Source organism: Pleurodeles waltl, chromosome 5, assembly GCF_031143425.1.
Source record: "Pleurodeles waltl isolate 20211129_DDA chromosome 5, aPleWal1.hap1.20221129, whole genome shotgun sequence".
Taxonomy (NCBI): domain Eukaryota; kingdom Metazoa; phylum Chordata; class Amphibia; order Caudata; family Salamandridae; genus Pleurodeles; species Pleurodeles waltl.
The window spans coordinates 1,525,853,674-1,525,875,880 of NC_090444.1; the positions used below are offsets into that span (position 1 = coordinate 1,525,853,674).

At 40.6% G+C, this 22,207-nt stretch overlaps 1 protein-coding gene across 1 annotated transcript in view; it reads left to right on the top strand.

The window, feature by feature from the left end:
• CSMD1 (CUB and Sushi multiple domains 1) overlaps positions 1 to 22,207 on the top strand; it is a 5,088,256-nt gene that overhangs the window by 3,535,559 nt on the left and 1,530,490 nt on the right. Inside the window, exons 32-33 of the mRNA XM_069235813.1 lie at positions 11,912 to 12,025; positions 15,703 to 15,798. Of these exons, the coding sequence (XP_069091914.1) occupies positions 11,912 to 12,025; positions 15,703 to 15,798 (210 nt within the window). The remainder of the gene's footprint in view (positions 1 to 11,911; positions 12,026 to 15,702; positions 15,799 to 22,207) is intronic.

The window sequence follows — 22,207 nt, forward strand, 5'->3', positions numbered from 1 at the left end:
ATACTTTCCACCTAACCTAAACTTCTCTATTGAAGTTAATGCAGTAGTTGTCTCTAAAGCTGAAGTATGGTTGGCTTCTTTTTTGTCAAGAACAGTCACTCCCACAATCAATATCACAAATAATATCCCACACATAATGGACAAACTAATACTCATTAATTTATAGCACCTATTCTTCCTACCCTGTTGGCTAATGTTACTCATGATCTGTAAAGAATCAGAAAGAAGAGAAAATGTGGATTATGCGGCAAAAATCAAAAACTAAAATCTTCTTCAGCAGCTATTTACAGCTCTCAGTCTCTCTTCGTGGAACCTTTGTCAAAAATCAGTTTAGCAGCTTGTCAAAATAAGTTTTTCAAAAGTCAATCAATTTTTTAAAGTCTTTTCCGGTTTCTTTCAACAGTGTCTTTTCTCTTTGCACTTTTCTCAAATTGTTTCAACAGTTCAGTTCATTAGCTTCCGTCAAGTGCCAAAATATTGACATGAAATGTCTTGATTAAAACAAAGACAAAGATTATTTCTGCCATTTACTTGTAGTTGCATACGTCCATTCCGGACCTGCGTACCTTTGACTTGCTATTCTCTTTCTTTTCAACTTTTGATCTTCATTCAATTCTCCTTCACTTAAATCTTCTCTCCTTGTTGTATTTACTTCTTCCTGGATTGTTGTGTCAACAACTGATTCCTTCCTTTTTTCTTGTGACTCTGGCCACTTGTCTCCTTTCAGTGGACACTTGGTCAATGCTCTTTTCAGTGTTGAACTTGAAACTTTTTTGTGCTCTCTGGTGTTTTCTCTTGACAGATCTGCTACTGGTTCAGGAGGATTTAGATCACAATGGCTTTGATCCGCCTCAACTCCTTCCCCCTCGTGGTCGGGCAACTGCTCTGTTTGTCTCTCAAAATTGTCTACTTCTGGGAGAGCCCACCTCTGACTAGTCTCTCCTGCTGTCTCAATTGAGATAGGGTACCGTCACCCTCCTGGAGGTCTTCTCCTTCGTCTCTCACAGGAGTGACTGAACCATCCTTAAAGGGCTCAGATCCGGCTTCATTTCCTCTTTTTTGTCTTTCCAGCTCTGAGGCTTGTCTTGTTGCAGTTGTTGGTGCTCTCAACAACTCTTCTTCATTGTCCAAAGGACATGGCACTTTCTTTGTGTGGCCGGCGTGAATCCAGTTTGGAACTCCAGCGCACATCACAGCTGTGGTAGTAACAAGAACTACCTCGAACTGTCCTTTCCAGCGAGGTTCCAAACACGTCTTCTGCATGTGTTTCCAGACCACAGCCCAGTCTCCGGCTCTCAGTTTTTGCCTTGGGTCATGGATCCGTGGCAGTGTGATGGCCTCCACCTACTGAGTGAAAGAGTGAACCACATCAGCCAGACCTTTGCAGTAGTCCAACACCATGTCATCTGTAACATTGACGAGTGCATTTGCAGGCACCGCTGGCAACCTCATGGCTTGGCCCATAAGGATCTCATGCGGTAAAAATCCTGTCCTCCTGTTGTGTGTGTTTCTCATTGTCATGAGAACTAAAGACAGTGCGTCGGGCCATTTCAGATTTGTGGAGGAACAGACCTTTGCGGCTCTTGACTTCAAGGTACCATTCATCCATTCCACTAGTCCTGATGCTTCAGGACGGTAAATACAATGCTTCTGCTCAATGTTCAATGCTGCACAAAGTAATTTGATTACTTCATTGCTGAAGTGACTTCCCGTATCGGATCCTAAAGAGATCAGAAACCCAAAACATGGTGTCAGTTTCCTAAGCAGTAATTTCCCTACTGTGAGGCTGTCATTTCTTTGTGTAGTGTACTTGTCAATCCAGTGACTAAAAATGCAGACAATCACCAACACATATCTCAAATCTCCACACACAGGCATCTCAATAAAACCCTTTTGCATTCTGCTGAATGGACCTCCTGCTCTGCCAATGTGGCTCACATTAACCACGGTCCCTTTCCCCGCGTTCATTTGTTGGCAAATTACGCAACGATGGCAAACTGCTTCAACAACCTGTCTAACCCTTAGGTTGAACCACTTATGCTTATGCAGGCACAAATTTGCATCCCTCCCAACATGTGCTTGACCATGATAAAACCTAGCCATTTGAAAAAGCAGACTATTGGGCAAAATCAATTGACCCTTGTCTGAAACCCACAGTTCATCTTCTCACTGTACACATTTCATTTTGCTCCATGAGCGTTTTTCCACCCTGTCAACATTATTCTGCAATGCTTTCAATTCTTCCAATGTATCTATTACTTTCAATGCATAACTTGGACATGTTTCATCTTCTTCAGGTAATAGTTCCCACTTATCTTTGAATTATATACAGTTCAATGTGCAAAACCTTGTGACTTGATCTGCAAATCCATTTCCCATTGACACAAAATCTTGTGTTTTCAGATGTGCACTGCATTTAACCACAGCAATCTTTTCAGTCATTTGGATGGCATGCAAGAATTCCGTAATTCTCTTAACCTTTCTCACTGGTGAACCAGAAGAGGTCATGATCCCCTGTGTGAACATAACTGACCACAATCATGGACTATTCCAAATCCATACTGGCTATCTGTATACATGGTAAGTTTTAAAGTTTCAGCGGAGCAGAAAAATGGCAAGCTCTAGTAAGAGCTACCAGTTCCGCTACCTGTGCAGAATATATTCCTCAAAGCCAAGACGCTTCCAGGACACCAGAAATTGTGCTCATGGCATATCCTGCTCTCAGTGTCCCAGTATTATCTCTTAGACATGAGCCATCAATAAAGACAATTTTGACACTTTCTTCCAATCGGGTGTCTCTAATATCAGGTCTTGGTTTTATGCACAGATCAGTTACTTCAACACAATCATGCTCAATGTCTTCCACCTTTTCAATTTCAATATTTTCATTTGGAAGTAAAGTTGCCGGGTTCAGCACTGTACATCATCTCAATGACACATTTGGTGACCCTAGAATACTCGTCTCATATCTGGTCAACCTTGTACCTGTTAGGTATTGGGTTTTCATCTTTGTAAGTAGTATCTCAATGGAGTGAGGGACCATGATGGTTAAGGGATGTCCCATCACAATGCCTTCACACTGTGTAAGGCTCTGTCCAACCGCTGCAACTGAATGCAGACAACCTGGTAAGGCTGCTGCGAATGCATCAAAAGCAGCTGAAAAATATGCTACTGGGGTGGTTCACACCTCCATGGACCTGCGTCAAGACAGACAATGAATGTTCACCATGCTCATGACAAAACAATGTGAAAGGTTTAATGTAATGAGGCATACCCAAAGCCAGAGCCTTGCACAGACTCTCTCTCATTTCAGAAAATGCTTTCATGCAAGCCTGGTCTAATACTATGGGATCAGTAACCTCCTTGTGAGTCAGTTTCTGCAAGGGCTTGGAAATGACTGAAAAATTGGGAATCCATTGGCGGCAGTAGCCTACCATCCCTAAAAACATCCTGACATCTCTCTGAGTAGCTATGGGTCTCATCTGCAATACTGTTGTGACCATTTCTCTTGTTATTTTCCTTGATACCTTCTCAATCCGGTGACCCAAATATTTCACCTCAGTACTGCAATTTAAGTGTGTACACTTATGACCATTCTTTCCTAAGTGTTTCAGCAAGGCAATCGTGTCATACTTGCACTCGTCCCTTGTTTTGAATGCAATCAGCAAGTCATCTATGTACTGTGCCAAAGTCGACTGGAAAGGCAATTCCAACAACTCCAAATTCTGATTCAAGATCTGATTGAATATGAAAGATGACTCTGAAAACCCTTGAGGAATTTGGCACCATCAGTAAACTCAGTCTAAAAATCTGAAACAAAAGAGAAATTGGCTGTCCTCATGAAGAGGCACAGAAAAGAAGGCTTGTGACAAATCTATGGCAGTGAACCATTCAGAATCACATGGAATCTGAAACATTATCACAGCTGGATTTGGTACCATGGGGCAACATTTGATCACAATGTCATTTATTTTTCTCAAATGTTTTCTCATGTTTTGGAACGAGTTGATGTCATTAGTTTGCTGAATGACACCTTCCTGCACCATCATCGGACACTCCAGTTTCCATTGTCCAAACGCTCCGCAAGTGTGACTAGGCAACAATTTCTTCATTTCCTGCACATCATTCTGAACCACTACAGTACCCATATCTGGACAGAGGTTTACATTACCTCTGTGACCTCTACCTGACATCTGATTTTGAAATACAATGTTTCCCTGCTGCTGCTGTTGTAGCTGTTGTGTAAAATTTTCCTGCATCCCTGTTTGTGCAGCTTTTATTTGCATCACCATCGCCTTTTCTTTCAGCTTTCTTTGCTTCAATTCAATCTCATCACTACAGTATTTGACATAATGCAGCACCTTATCAATCGGCTTTGCTTTCCAGCAAATCAAATTACTCTTAATCATCTGGCTAATTTCAGGTCTCAATCCTTCCAAGAACCTGAACACAAAATGAATCATGTCTTTTGGCTCAATTGTCTCTGTACCACTGTAATGCTTGAACGACTGCAACAATCTCTCGTAGTATGCATGTATTAACTCTTTGGCTTCCTGTCTATTCTCTGCCAGTCAATGTTTTTGGGCGAAATTCTCATTTTCAAAAATTCATTCATCTTGTTATAATGTTTCATTACCTCAGGAGACAGCGCACTCGTCACCTGATCTCTCTCTGGTTCTTTTTCGGCCAATCTATACTCCTCTTGCACTCCATCCACAAATCAGCTGGAACTACTATCTCTAAGTGTTCAAGTCCTCCCACAGGCACTTTGCAAGCTTCATAAACCTGTCTGTCTGCTGGTACCATTCTACTGGTTTCTCTCTCAAACTAGGATAATCATTTGTAAACGATAGAATGTAAGCTCTGCTCCAAGGGACATGAACAAAATTCCTTCCTGGAATCTGCCTCATTGGTAAAAATTTTCACTGGTTCCTTTCCTGCTGCACATTTGCAGTTAACTCTGCAGAATCCCTTTTCTCTTATCTCTTTTCTTTACCCATCTGCCTTCTCATTTGTCTAATGCTCCCCAGATCTGGGTACTTTGAAGTAACTCCCTAAGGTGTGCTTTCATTCCGGCAGATCTCATGTGCTCAAAATCTTTGGTCTCAAAGTCTAACCTGCAATTCCTTTTCAAATCTTTTCTCTATTTCTGCCGTACTTATCTGCCATGTCTGCTAGCTTTTGATGACCATTGTTCACTTCCCTCATAATCTTCTGGCATAGATACTTCAACTCTGCTTCTGTGTAGGACTCTAACCTAGTCACACACATAATTCCCTCAATGAGCTCACCCGCTTCTATTCCTAGTCTAGTGTAGTTCACGTACTCTTCTCTCTTCGGAGCACTCTGTGTAGTGTTCAGCTGATCTAGCCATTCAGTCAATTGCTGGGCAGTCAAACCTTGCTACGAAATGTTGCTGGCCCAGACAGGTGGTACTTGTTGCACAATTGCAGTCGGGGACTGTGTAAGTAATTTCAGGCTCTGACTAATGTTCGACCCTATCACAGTATCTGGAGACTCCTAATGGACTAAGGTCTAGCAATGATCTAGATCCGTCAAAGGTCTGTCCCACAGGAGAGGCTACTTGATATTCTCATTAAGTCCTCCCCTCGTTGAATTCTGACTTAGGGCTCCCTGTCCATTCACACTGTTTTTCTCTTGTGCAAACATAGGCACAGTCGGATCAATAGTAACAAGTACAGATACAGTTTCTGGGCTTGTTCTAGCACATAGGTTCTGTGACTGCATAGCTCCCAGTACATATCTGTCTGGGTCCCTGTTTTTGGAGTGTATTTCGGCATTAATTGTGGGTGCACTTGCCGGAGTAAAAGTGGAGTCGGCTCTGACTGAACCAATGTCTGTCCCAGGAAAACCTGTCCTGTAAGTATAATTAAGTTTATGGCAGTTTCAACAATGGCCACATCTGGGGAAATTCTCTGGACATTTGGCTGTGGCACCTGATTTTGTACTACTGGAGTAGTAGGTGCATTAAGACTGCTCTGTACTGGTCTCTGTGTTTGGCTAGGATTAACCTGCACTGGACTTGTAACATTAACTTGTGTCGGAGCTGAAGGATCAGCACTGGTACTCAGACGACTCTCATGTGCTGTATGCGGTGGTGGAGGATTTCTCAATAACTGTAAGATAGACTCATCATTGTCTGACATCTTCCTCTATTGTCAAAGATTTTCTAGCCTCCCTACTGTCAGAAGGGCTTTCGTTAGTCTTTCTGGTAGCTTTTCTTCCTTCTCTCTCACCATCTTGTGTAATCGCAGGGAACAACTTAATCCCCTGTAAAGTCTCGGTTCGCCAAAATTTCAGAGCACGGTCCCATCTGGCCTCCTCCAGTGTCTTTTCTGCCATTCTCATTATCCTCTAAAATTTCTGTTTTTGTCTGGCTACTAACTCCCAGAATGACAATGCCTCGAACTGTGCTGGTCTCAGAGGGGGCTTCAGATCATGCAGCACCCTTCTCATATTCTCTAAACTCCTCAAATTAAATGTTCCGTTAGCAGGAAATGCTAGGCTCCCATCCTTCTCTGTCACTTTGCACCATTACTTTAGCCAAAGACATGGCACAGCTCCCTTTTCTTCAAATACAACGTAAGCTGGTGTATCTTCTGATGGTGCTATAGCCCTATATTCATTGTAATGTATGTATCTCCCCTTAAAGCACTCTTTAAAGCTTTGAAAACTTTCATTTTTGCAACCTTTATGTTTCTCTAAATCAAATCAGGAAATGACTTTTAATCCCAGAATTCTCTTCACCCACCTTCTCAACAATTTGCGCTTCATGGACGGCTGCCAATCCATGCGCGACCCTTCTCACTAACCAACCTGTCCCAGCGCGGCTCCAATGACGTCACAATCACACATACTGCGACTGACAAAGTCTTGGGGCTTGCCCTCCTAAACTCAGATTCACACAAAACTAATGCAAAATTATTGCAAACCCTAAACAAAATCAAAACCTGATTTATTGGTTTCCTACAGGTAGGGTAAACAATTGCTTCAGAAACTACGGATTTTTCACTGACGGCTCTCGCTCTATCAGCTACTTCTTCTCAGTTTCCCTGATTCACAAGCAAAATTTGACCAGCAAATTTCACTATCAACTGATCAGTAGGTCTGTCATGGTGCACATAGGACTTGCCAGGTCTCAGTCGAAAATCATTTCACTCACTTTGACTCACACTCTGACTTGTCAACCACACCCGATCGGCCTATTAAACTAGACAAATTACAACAAAAAACAAGTGTCTCATTCACTTTTCAGTGTACTCCGGATTTTTAGACCACACAGGTTCCATACATCAACAACCACGTGGAAAATTTGTGAGCACAAAGCGCCACAGACATGTGAAGTTCAACAAGCTCCCTACTCTCACACTGCGGAGTACGCACAGTCCTTCTACACCTTCATTTGGAGTACACAAACTCCCTAAATGCTCCCAAACATCACAATTCACCTGCAATTTGCTTAAGCTGTGCAAGCACAAAACCTACTCCATTCACAGTGTCACTAAAATGCCAAGAACATCCTCAGGCAACCATTAGCAAGCTCCACGATTCTGGGAAAGTCATTTCAGGACTTAAGGGCACTTTTTCTCTCCAATCTGTATAATTGAAAAAATAAATGAAATCCAAATATCAGTGATGATGAGCTCTTGAAAGACAAGACCATGTACCGGTCCTCTATGATAGGCTCTTAAGGATACAAACCATCAAGCTGCTACCATCTCTGCCTTGCGTGTCTGACCTTAATAAACTTACAAGAGTACGCAACTATATCGATGAACCTTATGACTACACTTAAGATTTTCCCACCATATAAACCCCATACCAACACTGATCAATAACTTATCATTAACATCAATAATCAATAAAAATCAATAACATTAGTAATCAATAGGAGTTAGTAATTGGCACCTACCATGACATCGCAGTCATGAATAATCACACCTTTATGTAAAAGTTAGAAGATTTATTTCCCTATATTAACAATGCTAATGTCATGTAGGTTAATCTCAAAATCAGTTGATAAACATACAGAAATAAAACTGACCTAAATCATGAAAAGATCTAATCAAAACTTAAACTACTACACATTCCTTGTTGGTTACTTTGTGTCTCCCTGGAAAGTCAGTGTATTCTGTGAGATTGTGCGAGTGTGCAAAAGTATAGGAACATGACCGTTTCTATGGGCGTGAACATGCATTATCCGCATAGGCACTGTTGAGGCATCCTGTCATGAGAGCTGTGAATGCAATAATGCACAGATCTCATGTCGGGCAGATGGAACAATCATTTCACTGTAAATTGGCCATGTTTGATCCTTTGGTTCCTGAATACGTGTCTTTCCTTGTTTCATATTTCTAGTCTGCATTTCCCTACATGCTGATGAAATTCAAGTCAAGAGTTCTGAATAGTTGAGTCTTGTTCATTAAGTTTTCTAACATATACTTTTTTCATTATTTTTTTTAGAGTTTCCATTTGCTAGCATGTCTGACCTTAATAATAAACTTACCATGGGATGTGAATAGGTCAATGAACATTTTGACTACACTTAAGATGTTCCCACAATATAAACTCTGCACCAATACTGATCAATAACAAATAATTAATCATTAACACCAATGATGAATAACAATCAATAGCATTAGTAATCAATAGAAGTCAGTAATTGGTACACAGCACGACCTTGCAGTCATGAATAACCACACCTTTCTGTAAAAGTTAGAACATTTATTTACCTGTATCAACAATGCTAATGTCATGTAGGTTAATCTCAAAATCAATTGATAAACATACAGAAACAACACTGGCTGACTGAAACAATGAAAGAAACACAATCTAATCAAAGCTTGAGCTACTACACATTCCAAAATTACAGTGCAAATTAACAGAAAGAATAACTGTGCAAACGATATCACATACATTTAGATTCAGCAAAGAAAATACATCAAATGTTATTCCATGTATTGAGCTTCATTAGTGAGGATCCTAACTAACACCAGATTAGAATATCATGTTTGGGCTTCATGCAAAACAATTTAGTCAACACAAATTTGGAAAAACATCTAACTATAGCTCTATCAATATAGCAGTTGGTACCTAGAAACAAATGCAAATAGACATAGCAAACAATCTTATCATCAATATACCTATCCTCAGTTTGGATGAGCAAGCTGTGACAGTCTTCGTCCTCAGGTCATCAGTCTGGTCAGCAAGGCATCAGGATTCAGCATCAAAGTTCAGAAACTGCAAAGTTTTTAAAGAAATTATGTTAAACATGTCTCCTCTCAAGACAGAAAATGGGCAAATGGGCCAAACTGGCTTGTTGGGCAGTTTGAAAGTAATGACGGTCTCTCCTCTCTGTGCAGTCTGGCTAAGTTACATTTCCTAAAACTGCTTCCCAAGTCCCTATTGGTCAAGGAATCGCATGTTCACACTTTGTCCAATAAAACTAAAACTTCAAATCTACATTTCTACTAGTACACGGTTCGCATTTCGATAATTGACTCCTTTTGTACTGTTCTCTTCATCCGGCTCATCAGGTAAAAATATTGTTGCAGCTTATACTCCGGTCAGTTTCTCCATTGTATTCTCCTGAGAAAGTCAGTCTTACACACATTGCATAAAACAATGTTGCATTAGCAAGTACAGTATCTCCTAGCAAGCGGTTCTAATGAGAAAGACTTTTTAGCTACAAGCACATTAGGTCAGCACAGTGGAAAATCACAATTCAATACTCTAAGCAGACATTTTATTAAACACCTAATAAATGCAGCTTCACATGAGGCCATGCAGTTAGGCCAAGACCTCCGCTAAGTTAAGGCATTCAATTATTAAAGCTAATACATAATGCATAACTCTAAATATGATATGTTACTACATTAATCAAACATAAGCTCAGCATTTCATATTAATAAGCCATTAATAAGTACACTTCGTGAACATTGGCGGCCACTCACGTGGGCGTACCTTTAAATTGTGTGCATTATTTTCCTCTATGTTATTACATTTTCTCTGCAAATTCAAGACTCAGAATACATGAATACTCATTAGTAAAATCAGCAGTAACAGTTTCAACATATGAATTATTGTCTGCTCCGTGGGTGGTGTTATCTGGGCTGTTTATACAAACCATAGAGGCTTCCATAGATGACATAACTGCTGGGCACTCTGAATAGAGGATGATGAGGGGTAATATTTTAACCAGATGGACTCTGTTTCTCCATTTCCAGATAGAGGAGGAGATGGATAGATGGTTCTCGGCTTAAGCTAAAATACGTATTATTGGAAGTGCTCCCCTCTGATTGGGCCCATTTAAAATTAGGGTTGTCTATTTTGTCATTTTTTGCAAGAAGCCCTCAATGAGTATTAAAATAGTTATTTGATACAATTGAATGATTAGATAGTTCTGCAATCATTATGTTGAATACTGTTGATACTGTTTAGTAGATGAAGAATCTTGAGAGGGTAAGATGAACTGCAGTTTCTCCTCGTCTATTTTGAATGAGGATGTAATGTTTAGAATAGAGGTTACACTCTACCTTAATAAATTCCCGAAGGACATCTGATGAACTTGGGTTAGGTAAAGTATTTATACAGTCCTCCAGTAAAAATTACTTTGTTGGTGACGAAGATGTTAATGCTGATTATGATCTTTTTTTTTTTTTTTTTAGAGTTTATGACAAAAGTAGTGGTCAAATATGTTTGGGCGCTGGTTGTCCGTAAGCCTTTCAATATTTCTGCTTGAGCTAGCATTCTTTTCATGCTTAGGTAGACTGATGGTTGTTGTTCGTGAATGTGAAAACCCTCCAGAAACGTTCCCACTGTGGATTTAGTGTTATTAGTGCACTACTTAGTTGGGAATGTTGTGTCTTAGGGAGCTTGGGCCGGCGCATTGTAAGGTAAAGCTGTCCTGGAGATTAATGATTGGATGTTTTGGTGACCTTGCCTAAATATTTCTTGGTGAGGGCGACCAGGAGAGAAAGAGAAAAGGGAAGAGGAGGAAAGAAAGAGAGAAGGAAGAAGAAAAAGAGAGAAGGGAAGGAAGAGCAAAATAGAAGCAACAAAAATGAAAGCAAAGTAAAGGAAGAGAGGGAATGAAGGAAAAGAGAGAATAAATGAACGAGAAAGAAAGAGAAGGAACATTAAAGAAAGAAAAAGGAATAAAGAAAGAGAAAGGAAAAAACAGAAAGAAAAAGAAGGAAAAAGAAAATTCTGAGAGAAGGGCAGAATAAAGCAACAAAAGAAAAAAGTAGGAAAAATAAATAAAGAAAGTATGAATGAAGGAAAGAAATTAGGAAAGAAGGAAAAAAGAAAGGAGTGAGAGGAAAAAGTAAAAGAGGATATAGACTACCCTTTCCTAGTGCTTTCATGCATCCCTGCAAATCTGCACATTGTCGGCGATTCACAATAAGTACGGCGAAAGACTATGCAGTGACCATGGCCTCAGCTAAGATAAAAAAACACCCTGAAATCAAGATGGTATACAAAAAGTGGGAGGGTCCAAAACCACTCTTCCCAGAGGTTTCAGAGGAGCAAAACTAACTAGACCAAATCACATTCATACGGCCCCAAGAAACACATACACACAGTAGAGTAACCCCTGAATAAGTCATCTTGCAAGAAAACAAACTAGAGAAGTCTTATGTCTCCTACTTCCTTCTCTCCTCCTAGAAAAGTGGATGCTGTCCAAATAAAAGCATCCAGAAGAGGAATTTGCAGATACCAGTAAATATGAGGCACGGGAATGCTGTTAATCTCTAAATCTGATAAACAAATGTATTCATTTAGCTGTAAATGGTGTTCTCCGAGTTGTTTTCTTGATCAAAGGGTTTAAATGTTGATTTGAATGTGACAACTCCAAGGTTTATCAATACATATTTTGTTTTTCTAACAGTGGTTTTTGGACAATTTGCCTACTTCCAAACAGCACTAAATGACTTGGTTGAATTATTTGATGGGGCGCATCCTCAAGCCAGACTACTCAGTTCATTATCTGGATCTCACTCAGGTAAAATGCTACAAACACAGTGCTAAAAGTAAATATTTGCGTATCATAAATTTAAATGTTTGCTGTGGAAAATATATATTTTGTTCAAAGCATGAGTGAATAGCATACATACACAGCTACATATGGATTACTTGACATTTTAGGCACCACTTACATTGTCATACAAATTGGCACAGGGTACTAAGAGAAATTTTCATATTAATAATTATTACTTTGTTTTTAAGTTATAGTTTGTCAACAGTTTGTCAACAGTTTTTAAGCAGCATACTAATTTTAAAAAACAAGCTTTTTCACCGCAGCATACAGAAAACTATCAATTATAAAAATAGCCCTATACCATAAAATTTCATTATGGAATGGAAATTCTCATTTACAATTACAATGTATTACAATGTCTTATCATCATCATCAAAGTGTTAAAAATATCCAATCTAGTTTCTAGTGCTGAAAGACAATGAGGCCCAGGTTAAGAAATATTTTGTGTGGGGTTGCATCACAAATGTGGCACAACCTGTCCAAACTTTTTTATGTACTTTCCAGCGCAAAACTTGTTTTGCACTGGAAAGTCCCCTCACAGAACACAAAGGAGTACTTACAACTGCTTTGCATTACTCTGTGTCACTGGAATGTTCCATGTGTAGTAGATGGGTGTTCCCATTTAAACACTGATGGTTTTGATGCAAACCCCTGTCTATTCAAAATATAAGGCAGGGTTTTGTGCTAAAAATAACACTATATTGAAGCATACATTAAAAAGGAGAATGCCTTAACTTTTCCCCCTTCCCATGTGTGCTGCACTGTACAGCACACATCCTAAGTGGGAAAAGTTTTAAAGTAAGTCTGAGAATTTTTTTTGTACTGGGAGGGTAACCTTGCAGTACAAAACCTATACACATACACCCTTGAACCATGGTGCAAAGATGTGTACATGACGTTCGGCTCCTCATGACTGTGCCAGCCCTCTGGACAGAGCAGGATACTGTCATATCTATGAAGATATGGCGCTTTTCTGCACTCTCCTTGCCATTCAATGCAGCACAGCAACTTTGGTTGCTGAGCTGGGTTGTGTGACAGTTTTGATAATGTGGGCCCACATCTGTTGGAGAGAGTTCACTAATGTTGGTATAAACTCAGGACTTTGTCAAATATGTACTTCTGAAAAAGGCAGAGACTTCACCACACACTTCTCAATAGGATATCAATGAAGGTGGCAGAGATGGTGATAAATGGATGTCTAACAAGGAAGATCTATAAGATGCCTGGCTGCAATATCTTAAATAAGGTGAAACTTTTGTTACTAGTATATACAGAGAGCCAAACCCAGCACATCTCAACAATCCAATCTGGTGCCTATTATAGCATGAATAACGGTAAAATGAGGAGAGGAAGGATTTGGTTTAAGTAGGTGGTAATAAGTTTATCTTTTTGTTCAGGTGCTAGACTAAATAACCTGGCAAAGCAGGAATCCAAAGGGGAACTTTACTTAATATTCAGAGCCACAGTGAACATCTTTGTTGCATCTACTGGGAGAAACCCTGGAGCAGCGTCATTGTTGTGTTGCTGCTTTTCCTTTAAAAGACTTTGCTATTGAAACAGTCAAATGTGTTGTAACTCATTTTGAGTTCCGAATAGAAATGTGAACATAGTGATTCCTAGAGCTCTATAGGAGGGCTAACCGTTGTAGGATAGGGTTCACAAAAAAAAATCAATTTGTAATTCATAGGTTGGTGGGTGACCATTTACAGCATGACTACCAATCCTGCTTCAGATCATGTTGCAGTGAGAGACTGCCACCTTAAACATCATAGACAATGCCCTCTTAACTCCTACTTCCTGATATTGCTGGAGCTCTCAGCTGCCTTCAACACTGTGGAGCATCCCACCGTCATACTGACGCTCGAGTTGTGAATGGGATACACCAGCAAAGCTTTTCACTGTTTTTCCTCCTATCTTTCCAACCAACACCATGTTGATGACATGGGCACCTCCTGTTGACAAAAGATCTCTGTCACGTATGGGCTTCCATACTGTCTCGTGTTATCTTCAAAATTTACACTGAATCACTCTGAACTCTACTCACAGATAATAGCATCAAGATTAACCAATATGATACACAACATTACTGAAAGTCTCCTCTGTTTCCGACATCCAAAACCTCCAACACTGTTTGCACATCACCAGTTCTGGATGTCCAGAAGGCCAACCCAACCAAGACATAATTCTTATTAGTTGCTAAGAAAGACAAACAAAATACTTTATATCTGGCTCAATGACATCAACCTTGGCAGCTTCAAGCACCAACTCTCTCTGAATTCCGAATCACTTGGATTCACCTTGGGCATCATCCTCACCCTCTAGGGACACATTGAAATGAAACAAAGATGCCCTGGCACAATATCTCCTAAAGAAAGTGAAATTATTTCTCATAGAGAGTGATTTAAGACTGCTGTTCAAGAATCCCCACTGGCACCCCCAAGGGGTGCCTAAACGCTGCAGCCTGTCTCATCCAGAGTCCAAAGAAATATGACCAGACCACCCTCATCCTGATGGATTGCCATTGGCTCCCTTTTCCTGTCCGACCCATCTTCAAAACCAGCTGAATAATTAATAAAGCTATTACAATAAGTACAGTGATGTGAACCACTCCACATTTTTAGATTTCCCCATCAATTGCTGGCACAGAAACATGTGGTAAGAGCAAGGCTTTCTGTCAGTGCACTAATAGACAGCATGACAGAAGCAGAGACACTTCATGCTACAGCCTCACAGAGATGAGGGAACATAAACAACACAAGAATTCAGAGAGGAGAATCCGCAGACAACAATGCTGGCAAAGCATCTGATGAAGATCAGGGAGGGTGGGAGAGAGGGAGCTCATGGCTGAGCCATTTGCCTGCCTCAGATTGAAAAGAAAAAGCTGGCATTTTACCCAGCCTGCTCCCACTGGACAGCGAAGAAGGCATCATGGATTAAGATAAGATACCAATTAATTACATTATTATACTATTGCAAGTGATCTTGGCGTGCACTTCCTTAGTAGAGGCGCATGTCCTTTAGCCTCAGGCTTATATAGGGGGTGGAATGCCTCAGTGGCTTTCAATATCATTATATTATACAGCTGAGTGTCTATCATCCCATTTAAAAGAGACTCTGCTCATATTTGAACATCTGGTTAATTCTACGCATTGTTGTGCGAAACATATCAAGTTCATAAGCACTGGCACTGATGACATGATGATGTTGAATCAATAAATGTTTGAGTACAAAATGCATTAAACAGGTACCAAAATGGTATTGAATTACAGATTTAAACCTTTGTGGAGATATGGGGAAGACCTTTAAATTATTGAATAAACAGAGGAAATATGTGATATCTATTGCCAGTGTTTTCATGCTGCTTCCTAAAACCACTGTGAACTATAGCTTATTTGTGAGAAAATTCGGAAACGTTTACCAATCACCTCTGTGCAGTCATGGTTATTACAACAGAAACGTTTCACTTAGAGAATGTCTGTCTGAAGTAAATGGGATATAGTTTGAACTCGAAATATAGCTTAAATTAGTAAATTAAAATTTGTGCTAGAGAAACTAGGATATAATTAAAGTAAATATGGGGGTATATTCCCTCAAATGTTTATGTATGTATCTTAATCGTTTCCTTAATCAAATTTTCGCAGGTGAAACTTTGCCATTGGCCACATCCAATCACATTTTGTTGAGATTCAGTGCAAAAAGTGGTGCGTCAGCAAGAGGTTTCCACTTCGTATACCAAGGTAATTGTAATGAGCTTTTTCGGCCTTTTCTGGCGTGTAACGATTCTATCAACCGAGTTGTAGTCTACAGCCATTCCTGGAGGCATATCACCTACCAAGAATGGCTATGGCTGCAACACCGTGACAAACAATAAAGGATGAATCGCAAATTCTAAAAGACAGATTCAAGTTAACTGTTACTATGGCGAAAGAAATGAAGCATCAGGCATCTATTGTTCAACGTTGAAATTCAGTTTACGGAAACACAGCTGCAACGCCGTGCACTTTCCTACATACATCGCAATTGTGAACCTGGCAACATAAATAATTTGCTATTGAGTCACAGGACCGTGAATGCTGGCGTCGTTTGCTGTTCAGATATTAACTAGTTGAATTATTCACTTGGGGCCAGATGTAGGAAACAGTTTGCGACTCGCAAACGGCAAAATTTGCCGTTTGCGAGTCGCAAACCGGAGTTTCCTATGCAGAAATGCATTTTGCGAGTCGGAACCGACTCGCAAAATGCATTTCCGACTCGCAAATAGGAAGGGGTGTTCCCTTCCTATTTGCGAGTCTGAGTGGGATGCAATACCATTTGCGACTGCGTACGCGGTCGCAAATCGTATCGCAGTTACCATCCACTTCAAGTGGATGGTAACCCACTCGCAAATTGGAAGGGGTCCCCATGGGACCCCTTCCACTTTGTGAATGGACCCAAAAATATTTTTTCAGGGCAGGGAGTGGTCCCAGGGACCACTCCCTGCCCTGAAAAAATACCGAAACTAAAGGTTTCGTTTTTTTTTTTAAGTGCAGCTCGTTTTCCTTTAAGGAAAACGGGCTACACTTAAAAAAATAAAAAACTGCTTTATTGAAAGCAGTCACGAACATGGAGGTCTGCTGACGACAGCAGGCCTCCATGTTTGCGAGTGCCTATACTCGCTATGGGGCCGCAATTTGCGACCCACCTCATGAATATTCATGAGGTGGGAAATTGCGACCCCATAGCGAGTCGCAGTCGTTGTCTGAGACACCGTACTGCATTGCAAATTGCGACTTGCAATTTGCGAGTCGGATGGACTCGCAAATTGCAAGTCGCAATTTGCAATATTGCTACATCTGGCCCTTGGTGTGCGCGCTGTAAATAGCACGATTTTTCTGAAAAAAAAAAACTAGCGTATCTCGTTCTGCACTTGTGTTCCGGTGCAGAATGGGACAATGGTATGCCCTTGGTTTAAAGTTTTATATCTTTAAGTGATGCGATTGTCTATACCACGGCTCACTGTTACAATACAGTCGGGTATTGGTTCATTTGCATTGCAAATTAAAATGTTCCTAAACAAAGGAAAAGAACTAACATACCAAGAGATAATAGTGAATATTTGATCTTACCTACATAATATGACATTTAATCATGCAGATATAGAAAGAAACGTGATGAATATTAGTTACGATGTTATATTTATATTAAATGATGTAATTGTAGGGAATTCACCTGCCTGGTTATACTGGTGAGGGGCTTCAGATTTGATATGAGCTGTTGGTGAACTTCTACAAATGGAAATTATGAGTGTGTGAATTTCTCCTAATTTATTTTTGCAGAAATATGCGAAATTTTGTGGAAATTCCATGAAATTACATGTAATTGCATGAAACTCATAGCTGTTATTTTGTGCTGCAGATTCTGATACCACAGGATACTCAACATAGGCTCGAATGGGAAGAGTTATTTAGAACTGCTGGAAAATATTAATTGCTTGGTTCGTGTTACTGATAGGCTGGGAAATATCTAAATTCCAATTTTTCCTCTGGAAAATTGCAAATTATTTGCTTTTGGCATGTCTTGGCATTTATCTCACATTTTCCCTGGGTAAGGCTGGACAATTTCAACCTGCAGAATGCAAATGGTGAAATGCAGGGTTGGAGTTATTACTGCACATATAATTGTACCCACTGTGAAAAATGTTTACACAGGATATGATCTTAGTCCTGAATTTATAATCAGGCCTAATGTTTGCATTCAGGTTTAATTACAAATCCACCATTCTCTAAGTACATATGAACATTTTGATAGCTGTGGAATTAGTTTGAAAAAGGCAAGTATAATTCTACGTACGCTGAAACCGTTTGGCAAGAATATGGGACCATAATGTCAGAAACCTATTTCAAGTCAAGGATTGCATTCTATTGTAGTAGTATTTGCAGAGCACTTCATAGCCCTTGGTCATGGGACATGCCAGAACCATAAAAAGTCCCACAATGGCGCTCTCAAGCTAGCCTATTTGCCAATACCAGAGTGCCTGACAGGCTAGTCCAAGAAAGTCCTTGTTGAGGGATTCAATGACTTCTTAGCGTGCCAGTACATTTTTTTATTGTGCAGATAGACTGTGGTTTTCAAATGTTGTCTATGTTGGAAGAATGTTGGGGTCACATATAAAGGCTATGTGCTCTAAAAGTGTTACAGTGAATATGTGCATGTACCTGTGATTGGTGTGAACTGAAGAGGAGTAAGGGAGACATCTGTATTTATGCATGCACACTCATATTTTCTGTGTGTGAGTAAAAGTCTGTTCCATTGTTATTGCTTTCAGATGGTTGATGGTGAGTTAGAGACGTCCCCTTGTTGGATGGATTTTGGTGTACATGAGTTTGTTATGATGATGTTATGTCAGACTGTGATTACTCATCATGAGAAGTACAGACTGCAAGAAAATGTAATACTTTTCGGGTGGGCAGTTGTTCTCTTCAAAGAATAATAACACAAACTTTCAGGCTGAACACTAAACTTACTAAATTAACCTGCGCTCTAACCCCTAGGAGCTATGGCACAGTGCAGACAGGCATAACTTAGGGCAATGTGTGAAGTTATTTATGCAGTACCAAAACAGTAAGTAAGTCATACCACCAAACAATAAGAATACCAAACTGAATTAGAAAAAAATAGCTTTTGGGGCTGAGAAGATAGTGTAAATATTAATAAGTAAAAATAAACTAAAATGACAAAAATCCAATAAGGGAGAACAAGAGAGATGGATTTTTAAAGTTTGAAATAAATATATTGCAATAAAAGCTCTAAGAGACAAAGATAATCTATGGAAGGGATAGACCGGGACTTAGGCACCATTTCAGGCCAACCACAGTGGAGCAGATACACCAAACAGGTTCATCACAGTCAAAGGTTTTACCTTCTGACTTGAGGCCTGAGTTAGAGTTTGGCAGAAAGGCTACTCGGTTGCAACTGCAACAAAGTGCTCTCTCTGTCAAACCATCAGCCAGCTCACCTAATTTACAGGAGGGCAGAATTTTAGCATGTCACTTATGGAGCCTACTCAACCTCTGCCGGTGACATTCTCTCCCGGCAGCCCAACTGAGCCCAGGCTGACAGAACAATGGCCGTTTGACCGGCCATCCATTTTAGAGTGTGTGGTTAAATGGTCAGTTTTCAGTCTCACTGACTGTGAGAAGAACGTGGCTTTAATTACATTGAAAACCTATAAATTGCCTCTGATACCACGGGAGACAACTCCCAGGGTGTGTGGGCCATTAGGTTTTGTTTCTTCAAAAGCAAAATCCCACTTTGTCAAAAGCTTGTGGATTGCCACCATATCTGACAGAGCTGTTCATCAAATTGTTAACACATTGATAGGGACCACTATGAGGGCAGTTCCTGCCAACATTAATGGATGTCTAAAGGACCAGTGGATATCTCTAAATGTGTAGGATGGGTACTCTATTTGGCATAAGGAAAAGTTTACTCCGTTACCTTCACCACACTCTAAATCACCCCCCTAGACGTTTCTCTGGTGCTCATAAATGCCATGTGGGACCAGTCTGAAGTTCTATTCATGGAAGCTGTCTCAAAATCAGACACCTTTTCTATGAGGTCCATCTCATAGTTATGGATGTCTTGGAAGTTCAGAAATATTTTAAGTCACACCTTTTCAGGGAACAACTCTTCTTGGTTACTGTCACTGTCCTCAAATTCCCCAGGATTCTACTAATCCTTGTGAACAATATATGGTATCAAGACACTATGGTTAAAACAATGTATCCCAGCCTCCTTGCCCTGTAGTCATGTATTCCACCCTTTAGTATCTTGATATAACCTGTACCATATTTCCTCTTGATAGGTCGCTAGTACAGAGTTCATTTTTATGGGTGAGCGTCCTTTCGCTCTTGTTATTGTTTGCATTTCATTTTTGGCAGTGGCGAGATACTGAGAGAGAACACAGTAACTCATTGCGGCCATCCTGGGTGCAGTCTGGTATTTTAACTGTGTCTAAGCCTTTGCGCCCGCTTTTTCTCGAGCCTTTTGTGGAGGCAACATCGGGGAGAGCAGCTTTGCCAGAGAAGAGCATGACGCAGCTCTGCTTGCCACATCATGCTTCCTGAATACTTCCCTCTCTACGACGCCGGTTTGGTTCTTCAAATGCCCCTCCACTGTAAAACAAATTACTGTGAGTAATCTGGAACTCCTGTTAAAACATTCTCCCGGTCCTGCTCCACTGCAAGGCAAAAGTCTGTGAGTAATCTGATGTGCACTTATATTACAAAGTATTGAACTCACACCTAACATTTGCCAACTTTTAACCTACAGACTAAAACCCAACCGAAGACTAACAGCACTGAATAGTGCTGGAGCGTGTGTGTACTTACTAAGAGTAGTTATGCATCGCACAGTGATTTTTTTCACCAAAGATTCAACCAAAGTGTTGAATGAAAATTTCACTAACGAACAATTCAACCCAGAATGCGGAGTACTCTGAAAACAGAGATCTCTGCAGATAAGTTAGTTTATGAATGCTCTACACTTCACTTTGTAATAATTTTAGATAATGTTTGAAGTCCAATAATCATACCAAAAGAAGTATCGGGAAGCCAGGAGAATCAGAGAAGCATCTGTTGATCTCCCACAACCAGACGGATGTCACACTAACAGGTACACTATCGCAGGTTTGACAACTTCACCCAGTGAACGGAAATGACTATGTCCACACTAGGGCCTCTTCCCTGGCTCTTACCATGTTCCCAGTGGAATATGGTACTCACAGGGCAGACAGGTAGGGAACTCGGGGTTGGGAACATATCATCTGTGCAAAGCAAACAGTTCGGGCTTCAGGTAAGCATGCATTGTTATTACTCAACAGTCACTTCTAAGGCTTCCAGGACCTCAGGACAGCACTTAGGGGCCAAGGCTTACTCCAGCTAATGCCACTACCAAGGTCTAGTCCAGTCCAATTGGTAGAGGTGATCTGTTCACTTCAGATAAATGGCATCTTGCAGCTACATCAGGTTCAGCCAATCAAACCTTGGATTCCACTTATTTATCTCCAGGTAAAAGAGGGAGCAGATCCAGTGGTCCAGCTCTTCAGGGCTCCTCTTAAATCACAGACAACAGGACTAACCCCCCTTATGATTTTATGCAGGTCCAGACAGGTTTCTGAGGAGAAATCCAGGGGTTACCACATTTATAGTTGATGCATGCCAGTGGGTGGAAGTGACTCCTGGACACTCTCTGAAAAATGGAGAAAAAGATTCTGGGGTAATCCTGCCCACTTTTTCAGTTCTTGTTTCCCCTACTGCAGACAACCCTGCAGTGTCGCTCACACCAAAAATCCAACATGAGGGACCCCTTTTATCTTTGTGCACAGCTCTTGTGACCTCCCAGAAATGTGGCTAGGGAAATGAACACTCCCCTCCTCTGTGTCCACTCCAGACCACTTCTCGGGGTAGCTTCCATCCCACTGGGGTGTTGACAGCCTGGCTGAGGATTCAAAGGGTTTCCTTCTTATGGTCCTACCTTATACTTGTGAAATGTCTGGCCACTTTGCAACTTGATGAAGCTCCTGGGTCCATCCTAACTGATCGTTCTGCAAGAGGGAGAAAAACACTTCCACACACACAGGCCATTGTTCCAATAAATTGGAGTTTCAATAGAAATGAAGTATACTGTTTGAATGACTATTTTAGCCATTTTTGGTCAAAGGTTATAGTATACACTTTGACAATTCGGATACAACTCTACTGGTGAAAATGTTTTTTTGAAGAGTGATGGGAAGTTTGTGTGCCAGTGTTAAGCTCAAAGTCTTATTCTATTTCTACTATTGAAGTTTCACTTTAATGTGAGATTGGCTGGTGCATTAGTTGAGCTGTGAACAAGAAATCTTTGTAGGAGGTCCTTCAGTTCATTGAGTGTCAAAGAAGTATTTGCTGGGGTGATGGCATATAGTGACCTAGGCATAGGTTTAGCAGTTGCATTGCTGCCAAATTCTCTATTCTCTGTAGTTTTCATACTGGCAGAGGGGAGCTCTGAGTTATAGACTCTTAGCACAGCCCAGGAGTAACAGTACCAGTGAGATGGTAGTCTGGACACCCTGAGGAAAATCTAGCAGAGTGAAAACTTGGCTGGCAGTATTGCTTAGTGATCAGACAG